This window comes from the organism of the source record quoted next, unplaced genomic scaffold, assembly GCF_019419815.1.
Source record: "Pyrus x bretschneideri cultivar Hongxiangsu unplaced genomic scaffold, Pyrus_bretschneideri_v1 Contig14, whole genome shotgun sequence".
Taxonomy (NCBI): Eukaryota; Viridiplantae; Streptophyta; class Magnoliopsida; order Rosales; family Rosaceae; genus Pyrus; species Pyrus x bretschneideri.
In genome coordinates this window covers 4,616,448-4,632,271 of record NW_025999435.1, presented here as the reverse complement: position 1 = coordinate 4,632,271, position 15,824 = coordinate 4,616,448, and the positions used below count along the sequence as shown (strand labels likewise).

The window sequence follows — 15,824 nt, the reverse complement described above, 5'->3', positions numbered from 1 at the left end:
TTGAAAGTATATACTACCACTAAGGGAAATATTGCATTCCTTGGAATTGGACTTATAGTTGTCTTAAACTCTTTGGATGATTATGGACTTGCTAAAATGTTTCAACAACGAGCCAACATTGTTGACTTTAGGTATAGGGAGGATAGAGTCGTTTTATTACGCACTTATAGTCTAACTAAAATATTTTTCATTAAGCCATTAGAAACGAAAGACAATCATTCATTGTCAATATTAGAAACAAAAGACAATCATTCATTGTTAAGTAGGGCTTTAAACCCAACTAATCGTACTCTCTTGAGCTCTTCTTCTCCATGCACCTCCTTTCTTGAAATTAGGTTACAAATAGTATGGCACTAGAGGGAACCAACTCATTAAAAGAGGTAGAAAAGTAATAAGAATTACAAACCGACTTGTACTAATATTTACAAATTACATTTGTATAGAGAGAGAGAGAGAGAGAGATACATACATATATAGATTAACGTCTAACTAGTTGTAAGTCCAGTTGAATTGATAACTAAAACACACTCCCAATGTTCAATCTCATTGATTAACGGTCAATTACATAGCTCAATTATAGATTAAGACCTAAGTTAATAGTCAACCATTTATTAACTATTTAATCAAATTAATTAATTAATGCAACTTAAACAATGGAACTAAGTGCATATGAGTTTACTTTTAAGATGAGATTAAACTAAAAACAAAATTAATATATCAAAATATTTTTGTCGCCTAATGACTCTTGATATCACTTGAAAAGAAATATAGAGATTCTACATGAGATTTCTAGTGACTAACATGCATGTACAATCAAAATAATCAGAAATAGAAAAATAAATCGAAGCTATATTCTAGCAAATCCCCTTCAAGAAGCATATATTTAGTTTATAAATTATTGTATTGTGGAACAAAGAGAACGATTTGGATCTAGACTTCAATCCAATCCAAGAGTCTCACCAACTTCTTTGCTCCTTGAACTCATTCCTCCGAGCTTCCTCCACCTTGAATCTTCTTGGATCCCCTTAAGCTACCAAAGTAGATAGCTTCTAAACATCCACACCAACTAGTGTAGTGAGATATATGCTAGAAATAACAAACGAGAAAAGAAGAAACTAATATCTTCTCTGTAAGGTGGCTGACCTTGTGTGTAGAGAGGGAGGTGGATTATCTTCTTTGTTGTATGAAATGAACACAAAAAACCCTCACTCAAAAGTCCCCTTTTATAGTGAGAGAGATGTGTCAAACATTTGTGACTTTCTCCCTCGCACTCTAGCACGCTAGAATCGGCTACACACGGATTGGGCTTTGCTTTGGGCCTTTCTCACTTTAAGTCATCTTATGCCTATATTAAAAGCCCAATTGGTTTAGGCTCAATGGACCCGATAGAACCCAAAATACTTTTAAGCCCAAAAATGAAGTTTTATCGCTTCTATGATTAATTTAGGCTTTCTTATTAGTCATATCACTTAATTTGTCTACTTAAATAATTCCACCATTTTTTAATTATCTCATTACACAAAAAGCGTATTGGTGTATGGTCAATTTAGGTTCTAATTAGCGGGGCAGTGACGTGGTTACTACTTTGTATAATCACATAGTGAATTGAAATCTACTTTATTCTCCTTTACATTGATGATTGTTAGATTAATGATCAATCCCACAAGCTATGAGTGACGTTTAATCACGTGTCATGGGCTACCCATGCTAATGTAGTATTTTTTGGAGAACCTATTCAGTTGGAATTACAATGTAACTCAATCATTCTCTAAGTAAATATTCCAATCACATTATTAGGGAATGAATACTTTACGTCAATTCGTTAATATGATCATCCTGACTTATATGATTCAATTGAGACGAATAGGAATGTCTTCCTTTATTACACTCGATACTTTAGTCGAAAATTTTCAAATCATATTTTGGAGTATTCTACCTCTCTTACTAAGGGTTAGAGATTCCATGTTGAACATTCAAATGTCTTCAAGAATAAGTCAGTGACTCCAATAATACATAGAACGTATCCAAGATGGGATGTGGTCATGTCTCTTTGTGAATTGATCATCAATGTATACCTAAGACAGCTATGATGTCTCAGGTCAAAGGATTACTTGCATAATTCGAACCAGTAGAGTTGCTTGCTTGACATGTATGTACAACTTTATGCAATTACTCTCGTTTGATTGTGTTCAACAAATTCATTCTCTATAGTGAGCACCTACATACTTGCGTCAATGTCCCTACAAAAATAGTTGAGACCATCCATCCTTCCTATGAAGTAGACATAGTATGTACCTATCACCGCATATTAAATTGGGACAGGGCAGGGAAGTCGTTCCCCGTTGGGAGTGGGGATGGGAATCCTCAATTTGAAATTTACGGGTATTAAGGGAAAATCCTAATGGGAATGCGAACGATAATGATATACCTACCACTGCTTCGACCCATTGCTATCCTTCGCAATGGAATTTAACATAAACATTTTTTCTTAATCGTACAACCAATGTATAAATTAACTATCGTTTCTTCTTAAGAAAAAAGAGAGGAGATTTTCCTGTATTGTAGGAATCGTATCATGCATCAATAAAATTGTAGCAAACCCCTCCCAACCCAAACCTTCCAAGTTCCAACCGAGAAAGAAAAACATTGGAGTATTGTCGTTGCGACTTCTCTGTATACAACTACCGCCGGCGGGCTACAACAATATAACGGCACAAAAACGCGTTTTATCTTTCCGGACAGGGGTCCCACCCACCTCCTTCCTAACGAACCAACAAGCGTTTCAAAACGGCCAAATGTTTTGGCGTAAATTTTAAACCCTCTCTCTCTCTCTCTCTCTCCAGACTCCCCCACCAAAAACAAAAATTAAATATAAAAAAAATTCCAAATAATTTGTTTTGTCTCTGTAAATCACGAGGAGGAAGCTCTTTGTATTATAAAGAAAGAGTTTTCTCAGATCGGGGGGACACTGTTCCCACTTCCAATCCAACCCTCCGATCCCCATCCCAACCCACATTGCCCCGGATCGCATCGTGCATTTCTAATTTTCTTTAGTCGATGTGTTTTGGATGCGATTTGATTCTTTGTATTAGCATTTGTTTCGATTCGATTCGATTTGGTTAGCGGTTCGAAGCCAATTGGATTTGATTGGGAGATTTCTGAGGATCTGTGAGCTTTGTGATGATCTGAAGGATTGGATTTGATTTGATTTGATTGCTTTGTGTTGGAGAGATGGATCCGTTATCTGCAATCAGCGAAGAGCTGGCGGAGATCGACGGACAAATCACCGATATCTTCCGTGCATTGTCGTAAGCATCTGTTTGGCTTTGCTTTGGATCGAATTTCTGAGTATTTTGTGGTTCCTGAATGTTACAGGCTCTAATAGTCTAGTGTTTGGATACATGGCAGAAATGGGTTTCAGAAGCTGGAGAAGATTAAGGACTCGAATAGGCAGAGTAGGCAGCTGGAAGAGCTCACTGACAAGATGCGAGACTGTAAGAGGTATTAATTTTTAATTTTTTTAATTTTTTTACAGTTTTATCCTATTTATTTATCGTCCACTTACTGTGGGTTAATTTTCAATTCAATTTTCTTCATAAGTTGGTGAATTTCTGTGCTGACAGTTATTGAATGGTAAATTGGGTTCTTGATTGTGATTGGAGGTAATGCAATTGAATTAGCTTAAATATCAAGAAATGGGTCGTTGGCCAAGAAATAAATGAGTTTCAGTACACTACGCTCCATTAGATCTTGATGTAGGAATTTATACTTGGTCTTTTTCACGTTTAAGGGTTTGATTTGACTTGAATTTATTGAAGTTAGAATCAATGATTTTCCTCAAATTATATTCATAAGCTAAATGATGATAAAGAAAGGAACTTTTTAGAGGATCTTTTTTATTTTATTTTTGGTTTGTGATTGAATTTATTTACTGAGAAGTTGTTTCTGAAGAATAGAAAGATGCTCAATACTCAGAGAGGTTTACCTGAATGTTTTTTCTTGAGTTATATAGAAGTATACTATGGATGGGTCCTACCCAATTAACAATTTTATTTCTTAATACCCTAAACTTCATGACACTATTTTGCCTTAAAATAGGGGGTGGATATTGTTTGGGTCCTTTGGGAGGCTGTTTAAGCTGGGTAATTCCGGCAACTTTCATGGCACTATTTTGCGAGCACAAGGCATATTGGGGGACGGAAGAAGAGTGCGTAGGCCTACGGAGGTGTTGAGTGATGGATGTGTTTTTGGCGGTGTAGCCAGTAATAAATTAGACGATATGTAATAGTATTAGGGAGATGCAGAGGTTTTATGGGATAACCGTTAATTTTAATCGTTACTGTGAGCTTCAGTTCCTTCAGAATTTTGCAAAATTCCTGTTTCTTCTTTTTCAGATTGGGGGTATGCCATTATTTTGGAGGGCAGGAGGAAAGTTTTGTTTGTTCCATTTTAAATGTCTTTTTATGATTGTTTATCCATTTTTGGTAATAAATTTGTATCGAACAAAAAATAGCATACTTGGGAGTGGAATATTTATACAATTTGTGACTAATGCTGAAAATGTGATAAAGTGCAACTAAGCTGACATTTAGTTGCATCCTGCTCCATTATATGTAAGGGATGGAAATATCTTGTCTAATGTCATGTTTGGGATTGGTGACCACTGATCAAGTGACCAGCAATGAACATTATTTGCTTCTTATGCCTAGATATGCATATTAATTCAGTACTCGTTTCTTTTATGTAGACCTCTGGATTTTCTTGGTTACCTTTTTACTCTTCTACCCAATAGTATCTGTTACCTAAACCCTTAAATTCCATATACTAATGTATTCTTTGTGTTGACATGTCATTTGAGAAACAAATGCTATAATCTTATGGATCTGTGCTTAGTTTATTTGTTTTGGCCAGTATATGGGGTTTCCTGCCTTCAGATTTTCTGGCCTTCATTTGTAAGAGTTACTGTTATCCAATTCAACTTCTTTCTGATGTTTGAAATCCAACATGTGACACTCATCAATTTGGGTGTACTGTGAATAAGGTTATATGTTGTGTTGTTTTCAGGCTTATCAAAGAATTTGATAGAGAAGTCAAGAATATGGAGAGAATAAATGACCCAAATACCAGTAGAATGCTGAATGAGAAAAAGCAGTCAATGGTGTGTTTTAAATCCTTATTTAATTTCCAGACTCTGCTATGCTTACTTTTTTTTTTTTCCTTTTCTAATTTCCTTTGTTTTAATTATCTTCTTGTGTATATTAATTGTTTTTAACACATTATACTTGTGTTAATAGCTTGAACTTTTGTGCAGATCAAAGAGTTGAATTCATATGTGGCTCTGAAAAAACAGTAAGTTAGCATCAGCAAGAAATTACATTCATTGATTCTTAAGCAGAAATACCCAATTCATTTGCCTTTTTGGGTATTTCTTAAGTGTACATTATATTAGTTATTTTTGTGTGGATGAACTGTATTGTATCCATCTGACTTTAACATCTATTATCCCAGGCTTACATATATGATATTTCGTTGATATATAGGTGCATTACATATCAATTTGGAGAATGAAATACCTGTGTTAGAAAACACCTTGTTTTTTGAGTCTTAATTATTATTTCACATATGATTATTCAACGTTCTCATATTTACCAAATATTTAACGTGGATGTTTTTTAGACTGATGTAGTGATGAACATGTATCCGTCATATCACCCCCACTACACTTTAACCATAGATGGACGTGTAACTTGTCATGGAAGGCAGTAGTCACATAATCTTTTCTCTAAGTTTTAATAGAACAAGAAGCCTGATTTTACAATACAGGAAGATACTTTATTTTCATTATTCTTGAAAAAGGTTTTGTTGTTGTTGTTGTTATTCTTGAAATTGTCCCATTGGATGCTCAAAGTACTGGTTTATGTTTGGGTCAAAGTTGTTGTTTTTTTTTTTTTTTTAATTTAATTTAATTTAATTTAATTTTAATTTTTAAATTGATGATATATCTTTTTTCTAATAATAATTTGTAGAAACATTTGGTGTGCCTATGGTACAGATATGCATCAAACCTTGAAAACAAGAAAATTGATCTCTTTGATGGGCCGGCAGAAGACTTTGGGGAACAAAATGTCTTGCTAGCCTCGGGTAAGCAAATATCTACGTTTTTGTTAACATGCAATCTGGCCTTGTATACTTTGCACTAATTATGGGCTTAACAATTCACTATCAACCCATCCGCTGATATTCTATGGTTTTACATATGGCGCTCACACACATGCTCATGCACATGCACACATACCCTCACTCACATCATACTGACAGACTTACACTCGTACAAATATATAGTGGATGCCATAACATCCTGCATGGTTGATGTGGAGAGAAGAAAATAGACCCTTGAGAGGCACCAATTGAAATGCACTCTTTCCTTACATAGATCCTCTCTCTCTCTCTCTCTCTGAAGCTCAAAGGATACCACATACATCCTTTTACAATTTTTCCTCTATTTGTTTGGTTGCTTTATATAATTGGTTTGGTGGTCTTGATGTATGTGCTTTGTCACAAGTTGGAGGTTCATTAATTCAGTCACAGGTAAATTTGACTCTATCAAAGTACTTGTCAATCTATGTTCACTAAAAACATTAAGAAATAGTGAGAAGTGTCATCAAACGATTTCCTACCCAGTATGGAATGGGTTATATTGCAGTAATTCACGATTGAAAACAGCGACTGCATAATGGATATATGCCTCTGGCTATCAGTTACAAAGGACCGAAGAATTGATATAGGGTTAGAGGTTACGCTTGATATCACAAAGAAAAAGTAATGCATATTAATGTTTAGAGAAGTTCCTATGAGAGATGCATTCAGGTAATAATTCTGACACTAGTATTTTGTTTAGATGCAATGCTGAAAATGATCGATGCATTTTCTTGAACGTTCAGAAACTCTGCTTGATGTAACAACTAACAAATCATGCCATGTTGTGTTACCTGAAAGACATTAAACATATATTCTACATGAGTTACTTGTTAAGCAGAGTCCATATGTTTGACAGCTATGACGAATCAACAACTTATGGATAATGGAAACCAAATGATGGATGAGACAGATCAAGCCATTGAGAGATCAAAAAAGGTGGGTGCATCTGGAAAATATCAATTTGATTATTGGAAGAAAAACTTTGTTACTGCTCTTACCCGTTGTTAAAAATGATTCGAGTATGACTTTTCTTTGTGTTCGTGTTTGTAATAGGTTGTTCATGAAACCATCAATGTTGGAACAGAGACAACACAAGCTCTCAAGGCTCAAGTAATTAGTATTCAATTGTATTTCCTCATATTGCTTATAAAAATTGCAGAGGCATGGTAACTAAATTTTTTTTTAATTTTTTTTTTTCATGTTTAGACTGAACAAATGAGCAGGATTGTCAACGAGCTGGACTCTATTCATTTCTCAATCAAGAAAGCTTCTAAGCTGGTCAAGGAAATTGGTAGGCAGGTCAATTTCTGAATTATCCACTTGCTTTTTTTGTATGTTGATGATATTTGCTACTTTTATTACTTATTATGATTTTCTTTCTTTCCCATTTTATTTCCTGGTAGGTTGCAACTGATAGATGTATTATGGGATTACTTGTCTTGATTGTCATTGGGGTCGTAGCCATCATTATTGTGAAGGTACGAAACACGCTTGCTTCTAGTTTTGTTTCCAAAGTGTATTAAATTCCATCGACATAATTGAGTTCTTAATTTTGTTACACAAAGTGTAGCCTGATAGATGCTAGAGAAGTATTGTTATTTTACCCTCATCATTTTCATTTTATTGCTGCTGAAGCCACCCAGATTATTCGCTTTTTATATGCTGAAGATCTATTCCTGACCTTCAATTGCATACTACATTTTCAGCTCTTCAATGCAGTTTCATTTTCTAAATATTAAATAATATCATATGTTGCGGAAGTATAGTCATTGCTTCTGAAAGCAAGTAACGAAGCGATAAGGTGTACTTGAACGTCTCTACTTGGTTGCAAGTATTCTTCTGAAATAATTTCCAACTAATCATTATTCTAGATTCAAGCAGATTTTGAATTTCCTAGTTACCTAGTCAGGCAATAAACTAATTTGCCTTTGATCATGAAATATTTGTCGCTTTTGTTTCTTTGAACCTTTATAACGTGAGTTACGAGAGTCTGTGCAGTAACTTTCCCAGATTTTGGGAAACTTAGTTCCTGTTTAGGAACTAGAGTTCAGATGGTTTGATGTTGCCTGCTGGATATATGGTTAACTTGTTTTTTATTTTTAATCTTGAATTTCAGCTGGTTCATCCAAACAACAAGAACATTCAAGATATTCCTGGATTAGCCCCTCCTGCGATGACTCGAAAGTTACTGTGGAATCCTTACTGAGGAGAGATCAAAATGGACCATGTTATGAGATTACCAAGATGGTTCGTGCTCAAGTGAAAGTTAGCTTTTACCCTGTTTTACGGAACATATACGGAAGCTATATCCCGGTAAGTTTTGCTCTGAAGGCCAGCTGATTTTCGAGAAAGCGAGTCTCACTACTGTTGTTGTTCCTTCGTTGTGTTATTGGCTTCAGTTGCATGAGATATGTATTATCATTGTTTCTTCCCTCTGACCGTATACAAGGTGTATTTTAGGATGTATTGATTCTCATACATTATCTACCCTTTGGTTGTATTTGTAGTCACTTTTTACTGAATCTTTGTTTGGTAAATTATTTCATGTACCAAATTAATTTTCAAATTTCAAAGTGAATTTCGATTTTCGTAGATTGAATGCATCTAAGTCAGAAGTTGATGTGATAGTAATACACAATGCAATAAAACGATAAATTTTGCACGATAAATTATAGGTATTGGTGGTTAACAAATTGGGTTTAAGTTTAGGATTATTTCATACGACACAAACACGATACATTTATGGTAAATGAATATTAGAGTATGTAATGCATTACAACAGTTATTTAGTATTACCGCATAATAGTATTCTCTTCATTTGTAAGTGAGAGATCTTACATTCGAATTTTAAAAATAGAGAGTTCGCATGGATGAGCTTAGCTCCAAGCCTAGAAAGGTAATTTTATTTTTTATTTTTAAAAGGGGACTAGCTGATGGCTTTGTTACAGCAGTCTACCTTTCTAGAGGTTGAGAAGACTCATAGAGGCATTTCAGCCTCTCTTTGGAAAGTTAATTGACTGTGTTATTGGGTAGTTTGATTGAGCTCAATCAGTTGGGGATGATTGTCAGATAGACGAATTGGAAACACGACTTTTTCAATTTTGTTTTTTAAATTGTAGAATTAAGTCAAATCGAATCGTAATTTTTCAAATTCAAAAGTTTTAGAATATTCAAATTCGGAGTAATCACGGAAATTTTGAAACATGATTTAGAAATTCATTTCTTTTGCAAGTTTTTTAATATTCTTGAATTTTTTCGTACTTACAAATTTATTGTTATTTCTCAATATTTGGTATACCGTAGATACTTACATATAAATCCAGTTTATTTTGTGATATATGCTTTTCATTTTTAATATATAAGTGTATGATTGGCATAAAAACAATAAACAAAGTGCATTCAAAATTAACAATAAAATACAAAACTTGATTGCAAAACATAATTTTGGTAAATAAATATAAAAAACCGGAATATTTTGGAAAATTACATACTCATTTTGGATAAATATTCGATTTTTTCTTTTGTTTGCAGCCTTCCTAAGATGTTATGTAATACAATGTTTGGTCAAACAAATGCCTTTTGGTGTAAGATAAAAAGAAAAATGATTGGATTAGTGACTTAGTGGGAATTGGAGACGGTGAGATGTATTTTCTTTAGGGTTGCTGCGTGAGCCATGAGTTTGTATTGAAGTGTGACATATAATACGCTCACATGTGTGATGTGTGCAATTTCTTTTTACAAAAGGAATTTCTAACTTAGAAAACAATTAATATTGACCACCCCTAATCCTAATTCTAGACGAATTTGGATTCTATCCGAATTCAAATTATGGAAATCTTAGGATCCTTATATTCTAACTGTTTATCGTACATCGTACGGTTAATTTTTATTTAAAATTAAACACAAATAGTACCTAATGAAAGCTGACCATACAATATACTATGAACAGCTAAAATATAATGATCATACGATTCTCACAAAGAAAATCCGGAGAAAATCCTCATCCTCTAATCTTAATGCTGATGCAAATTCAAATCTTTTGCACTCAAAGCTCTTTGTGACTATTCTGGTCTATGTCAGGGTTTGCCACTTATCAACTACTAACTCTACACTTAAACGCTCTTTAACTCACTTTAAAACACACGAGGAAAAGAAAACATAAAACCAACCCATGGGAAAATTTCTAGTTCTTCACTGTCAAGCATGGGCAGTGGTCATGTCAATAATTTCATGTTTGACATATTTCCCTACTTTTGGTTTTGAAGAAATGCATAGGCCAACCAACCTACATTTTAACATCTTCCCATCATCAACCCAAAAAATAAGTAAAGAAACCCATTTCCATATTCCATATGCAAAAAAATATTGCATTAAGGGAGTGAATCCACTCTTTTTGTGAGCATGCAGGGTCAGATAAGAATGCAAGGGCTTGTTTGGTGGGCCAGTTGGAACATATGTTGTGATCAATTAAAATGGACTTGAGTTCACTCCGTTGTTTATTATATCAAACTGTGAGATAAACTAGATTATACATGATGAGTTATGAATCTAGAATAAAATGGACTATCTAACTTATCCTATTACACAGATTACAAGTCTTGTTTTACAAAGCCTAACCTATCCTTGATGCCTATTCCTATCTAGCCCACCAAAAGAGCCCTAAGAGGCTAAGAGTATAAAAAGAAAGTCCTTTTGTGATTCCCTAATATTAGTGGGATATATATATATATATTAATTGTATTTTTCATGTAAGTTTATGAATATATAGATAAATTTGTGAAATTTTATCATGTCGGTTGCATTGTGAGGGATATGTTCATGACACCTTGTAATTGCATGCCTAATTAGCCCAATAAAAAAAGTCTTTTGCAAGGTATCATTCGAGTTGCATTGCGAGGATAAGTTCATGACAAGAAATGGCATTGTAATTGCATGACTTTCAACTTAAGAAGGGTCTGATCGGTCCCAGCTCAATCTCTACCCTCCAAAACCAAATTGAATTCCATGGCTGTCTATTTATACCGATCGTTTTTCCCCTCTTCACTGAAGGCGCTCCGAGATGTTATCAAGACAAGAAATGATTCCCTTCCATTGGAGAGAGAGGTGACAAGCCTCTTGAGTAATAACAAAACAGTGATTCTGCAACTCTAGAGCCATAATAGAGTTGTCGTTGAGAATTTCCGAGATGCAAGCCCTCTGCGACCTTGCCTCTGGGAGCATGGTTGGAAAGTTAAGTTTTAATAAATGATGACAACTCTGGTAACGAGAAGAGAAGGAAGAAGCCCTAAGGCAAGCAGGGATTTAAGGTGTTTGAGTTTAATATTAAGTAAGAGTGCTATTATATTAAACTCAAACACCTTAAACCCTGTCGCTAATGCTGCTTGCCTTAGTACTTCTTCCTCCTCCCCGCGTTGCCACAGTTGTCGTCATTTATTAAAATTTCAACTTTCCAACCATGCTCCGCTGAGCCAAGGTCGCAAAGGGCCTTTGCATCTTGGAAATTCTCTCTCTTATGGCTCTGGAGTTTCAGAATCTAAAAATAGCACTCTTACTTGATATTAAACTCAAACACCTTAAACCCTGTCGCTAATGCTGCTTGCTTCAAACTAAAAGCTTTAACAAGCGTGGAACCAGGGCAGCATGACTTGCTTGACAATTCTAAACCAAAGAAACTAGGTATGGCACACTGCTCAGCTCCAATAAATTGAACAAACAATCTTAATTACGTATTCAGCTCCAATAAATTGAACAAACAATCTTAATTACGTATTGAGCTAAAGATATTTATCAACTCGGCTGAGGTGAGGGATCAAAAATTATCAAACGCTCTTTTAATGTTATTTATAAATTAAATGGTTTTGTAAAACGAAACAGAAAATTACAAACAAAAAAAAAGGAAAACTGTGATTTAGAAGGATAAATAAGGTTTTGTTGTTGTAGTTTTTGTTAAAAAGTGAAAGACGGTTGCAGTCCTAATTCTATTAAAACTGTGATTTTTATAAATCCTAATACATTATTAATCGTATTACTTGCAAAACAAGGATAAATAATCATGAGAATTATAATCCCGGACCCAATTTATATCCTCATATCTTCTTCTCCAACAAATAAAGATCCACAATTCCTACTCCGACCGCCACCCAACAGAGGGGGACATAATTTGAATTTGAGATTTAGAGATGAAGAATCTGGCCAGGTTCTGAAATTAGCAACACCAGTCAGCATTGCTTCTTTTCCTGCACTGACAAGGGTGGTTGGTGTCGCTCCTCCTCCGCAATTCCACCTCGCAACAAGATTCATAGCGTCCAAGGTGGCCGACGCTTTGCCTCGTCCAGGGGTGACGCTATTGCGTGGTTGGTCTAATGATTTGGTCAGGTCCTTCTGGGAGAATGGTGGGGATATTAGCCTGCACCATGTCATGGAAGCAGCCTTCTCGGACGAACAGTTTCAAGCTCTTGCTGCTGTGGACTGATTTGCTCACTTGCTCATCGTGGATTCCGTTGGCAACTTGGCATTGTCATTGGGTTGATGCTCTATGTTCCGTTCGCATTCATCATCTCTTACTTGACATAATTTCCTGATCTCTCCCTCTTAGTTGTTTCTTTGCTTGCTAGCTACCAGCATTTTCTGCTCCGAATTTGAAAACTATTTGGTATATTATATATATTTGGGTATCCCCTAAATTATAATATATGGACGATTGAGTATTTTTGGATTCATTTACTGAAATTAAGCTTATTCAGTTTTTAATTTTACTTATAATCTTTAGTTAGGGATGTTATTCCTTTCTTTGTTACAAGTTTGGACCAAATTAATTAAGGAAGCCTTTGCCATTTGTTATTCGGTTTTTAATTAAGCTCATTCATTCAGAGGAAACGAAGCCATTGCCATTTGTTTCGTATAGCTTCCTTTCGCTCTTCAAACGGAATGGGAATTAGATGTACGTACAAAAGGGTCTAAATCACTTGAGAATGTGGAAGCATCACAATTTTTCTGGTTAAATACATCACGAGATGCTTTCCCATATTTTCCGCATTCAGTTCTAGCTAGAAGTAATACAAGAGAAAGAGATAGAAATGGACTCCTGGACAGAAGAAGAATGAGATTGTTCCCTGAGAGTGCTCTTGCTACGGTTAAGCGATCTTCGGATAATTCCTTGACGCTATATATTGCTCAGCTGCAATGGGATTTAGAATACGAGTTTGTTGTGTTTGAGAACTTGTGCTCAACTCCGGGGTTGGTTCATCGTGTTTTTTCTTTCTGGTACTTACTGTCATATTAACACGATTAGCTACAAGTTAGTTAATCACCTACTTATTATTTTGTGCCATCACAAATCTGCAGTTTAAGGAGACTTTTGCGAAGGAGGCTATCTGCATCTCAAATTAAACAGTTCAAACAAAATCTCAACATCGACAGGATGACGACGATGCTGTTACAATGTAAATTGCTTTTACTGGTGTGGTTTATCTCATTTAAGTTATAATGGTACCTACAACTTTAATCGAATTGGAACGATGCTCCCTCAATTAAAAATCTGTTAACATTTGTCCCTTAACTAACCAAAACGTATAACTATGGTTCTTTTCGTTAACTTTGTCAGAACTTCTGTCAAAATGAGCCATGTTGGAAGAACATTACTAAAATTGGATTAAAGTTGAAGAACTATTATTTCAATTGGGCTAAAGTTGAGGAACCATTTCTCCTATTAAGGTTAAAGTTGAGAGACCATTGTTACAATTTTCTTATCTAAGGGGGTGTAGTCAAACTAAGATTTTAAAGGATTTTAAAAATGATAGATTTTATAGGATTTAGAGGATTAAAGACTCTTATAAAATTAATATGGATTTTAAAGAATTTGAATGGATTGTGGTGGAAGGATTTGAAATCCTAGGGGGTGAGATTTGATTCTTTTTAGTCTTGGTTATAGCTCTCAAATCCCACAAAATTCACAACTTATTGAAATCCTCCAAAATCTTAATTTTTTGAATACACTTAGATTTGAATGGATTTTAAAATCATTTAAAATTTTTTAATTGACTACACCTAGGTTTAAATGGATTTTAAAATCCTTTAAAATCTTTTAATTGACTACACTAGGATTTTAAAGTCTTTTAAAATCCTCTCAAATCCGAGTTTGACTACACCTTTTAATTTAGCCTCAAGTGTGTGGCATCTACCGCATTTTGAGGTAATAATTCTCAACTTATGAACATTTAATCTCCAAATTTAAATTCCAATAAATAATGAAAAATAACACAACCAACCCATTCTTGTCAACGACTTTCACCACAACTCCTTTTTATCTTCATCATTGACCAATTAGGTTTTCTAATACCATCGTTTGACATCATGAAAATTTGGAAATGAAAATAAATAGTGGTAGTAGGTAGGAAGAAAAAAAATGGAAGAATTAAATGAGTAAAGTGAATTTTTGTGGATTTCAAATACATTTCATTTAGTACTACAGTCTAGTGATATTCCTCTTTAATTATAAGTGAGAGGTCTTAGATTCAATTTTTGTCAAAAGCGAATTTGAACCACATTATTGCTAGCCTATTGTGAGGCTTAACCCACTCTCCCCACCCCTTAGTAGCGTAAATAATATAGTTTGTTAAAAAAAAAAATACATAGGTATTGATAGGCTTTTGGGTAATTTTTAATTTAAATAATTTTTAAAAATTTTTTTAGCCGTTTTAATTTTAGGATTTTTTTTACTGATAGATTTGGTCATATCAATCTCAGCTGTTTGATTTAATGTGATTATAAAAGATTTTTTTTTTTTTTTGTTTTTGTTTTTGTTTTTGAATATGAACGATTGGATAAAGTCCAATTATGTTAGTTGAACGATCAAGAAGTAACAGTTGGGATCTGAAAAGGTGTTCGACGAAACTATCAACAATGGGTCCCAACTGCTGTAGCTTTGTCACGTACTGGTTAGTTGGGTGAGTTAGTGCGGTGAGAGTGGGCACAAGACATGCGTGTTTAAGCGCATTAACGGGCTACTTCTTTATTCCTGGCTCAAATTTTGGGTGGAATCTAGCTCAAAACCAATTTTTCTCCCCATTCCTTATTTTAGCCCAATTTTTAGAAAAGCTTCCAGGGTTTCAAAGCTTAAAATTTAAGATTTAATCCAATTATTGTGAATGATCTTTGTATAAATAATATCAAATATATTAGAAAAATTCCCATAACATTTTTAATCTTGAATTTCAGCTGGTTCATCCAAACAACAAGAACATTCCAGATATTCCTGGATTAGCCCCTCCTGCAATGACTCGAAAGTTACTGTGGAATCCTTACTGAGGAGAGATAAAAATGAACGTTAGCTTTTACCTTATTTTACGGAACAGATACGGAAGCTATATCCCAGAAAGTTTTGCTCTGAAGGCCGGTTGATTTTCGAGAAAGCCAGTCTCACTATTGTTGTTGTTCCATCGTTGTGTTATTGGCTTTAGTTGCATGAGATATGTATTATCATTGTTTATTCCCTCTGACTGTATACAAGGTGTATTTTAGAATGTATTGGTTCTCATACATTATTTACCCTTTGGTTGTATTTGTAGTCACTTTTTACTAAATCTTTGTTTGGTAAATTATTTCATGTAACAAATTAATTTTCAAAT

The 15,824-nt window shown here is 34.5% G+C and overlaps 1 protein-coding gene across 3 annotated transcripts; it reads left to right on the top strand.

Moving 5' to 3' along the window:
- The first annotated feature begins 2,786 nt into the window (after nucleotides 1-2,786).
- On the top strand, nucleotides 2,787-15,512 carry LOC103966888 (novel plant SNARE 11). Of its 3 annotated transcripts, none has more exons than XM_048579878.1 (10): nucleotides 2,787-3,308; nucleotides 3,409-3,501; nucleotides 5,065-5,158; nucleotides 5,312-5,349; nucleotides 6,053-6,141; nucleotides 7,055-7,134; nucleotides 7,252-7,308; nucleotides 7,405-7,497; nucleotides 7,602-7,676; nucleotides 15,415-15,512. In XM_048579878.1, exons 1-10 carry the CDS (start codon nucleotides 3,232-3,234, stop codon nucleotides 15,502-15,504), a joined length of 786 nt encoding a protein of 261 aa, XP_048435835.1. In that variant the 5' UTR covers nucleotides 2,787-3,231; the 3' UTR covers nucleotides 15,505-15,512. The 3 variants fall into 3 exon arrangements, with proteins under 3 accessions (XP_048435835.1, XP_009378387.2, XP_048435836.1); XM_009380112.3 differs by lacking the exon at nucleotides 15,415-15,512 and adding an exon at nucleotides 8,315-8,790 and having other exon boundaries at nucleotides 2,791-3,308; XM_048579879.1 differs by lacking the exons at nucleotides 2,787-3,308; nucleotides 3,409-3,501; nucleotides 15,415-15,512 and adding exons at nucleotides 4,526-4,952; nucleotides 8,315-8,790.
- The last annotated feature ends 312 nt before the right edge of the window (nucleotides 15,513-15,824 follow it).

Excerpts from the sequence above, each read along its gene's own strand:
- LOC103966888 (XM_048579878.1), top strand. The coding sequence starts at position 3,232 with ATGGATCCGTTATCTGCAATCAGCGAAGAGCTGGCGGAGATCGACGGA. Across the intron at positions 5,350-6,052 it reads TATGTGGCTCTGAAAAAACA|ATATGCATCAAACCTTGAAA; the intron begins GTAAGTTAGCAT and ends CCTATGGTACAG. Across the intron at positions 7,498-7,601 it reads TCAAGGAAATTGGTAGGCAG|GTTGCAACTGATAGATGTAT; the intron begins GTCAATTTCTGA and ends ATTTCCTGGTAG.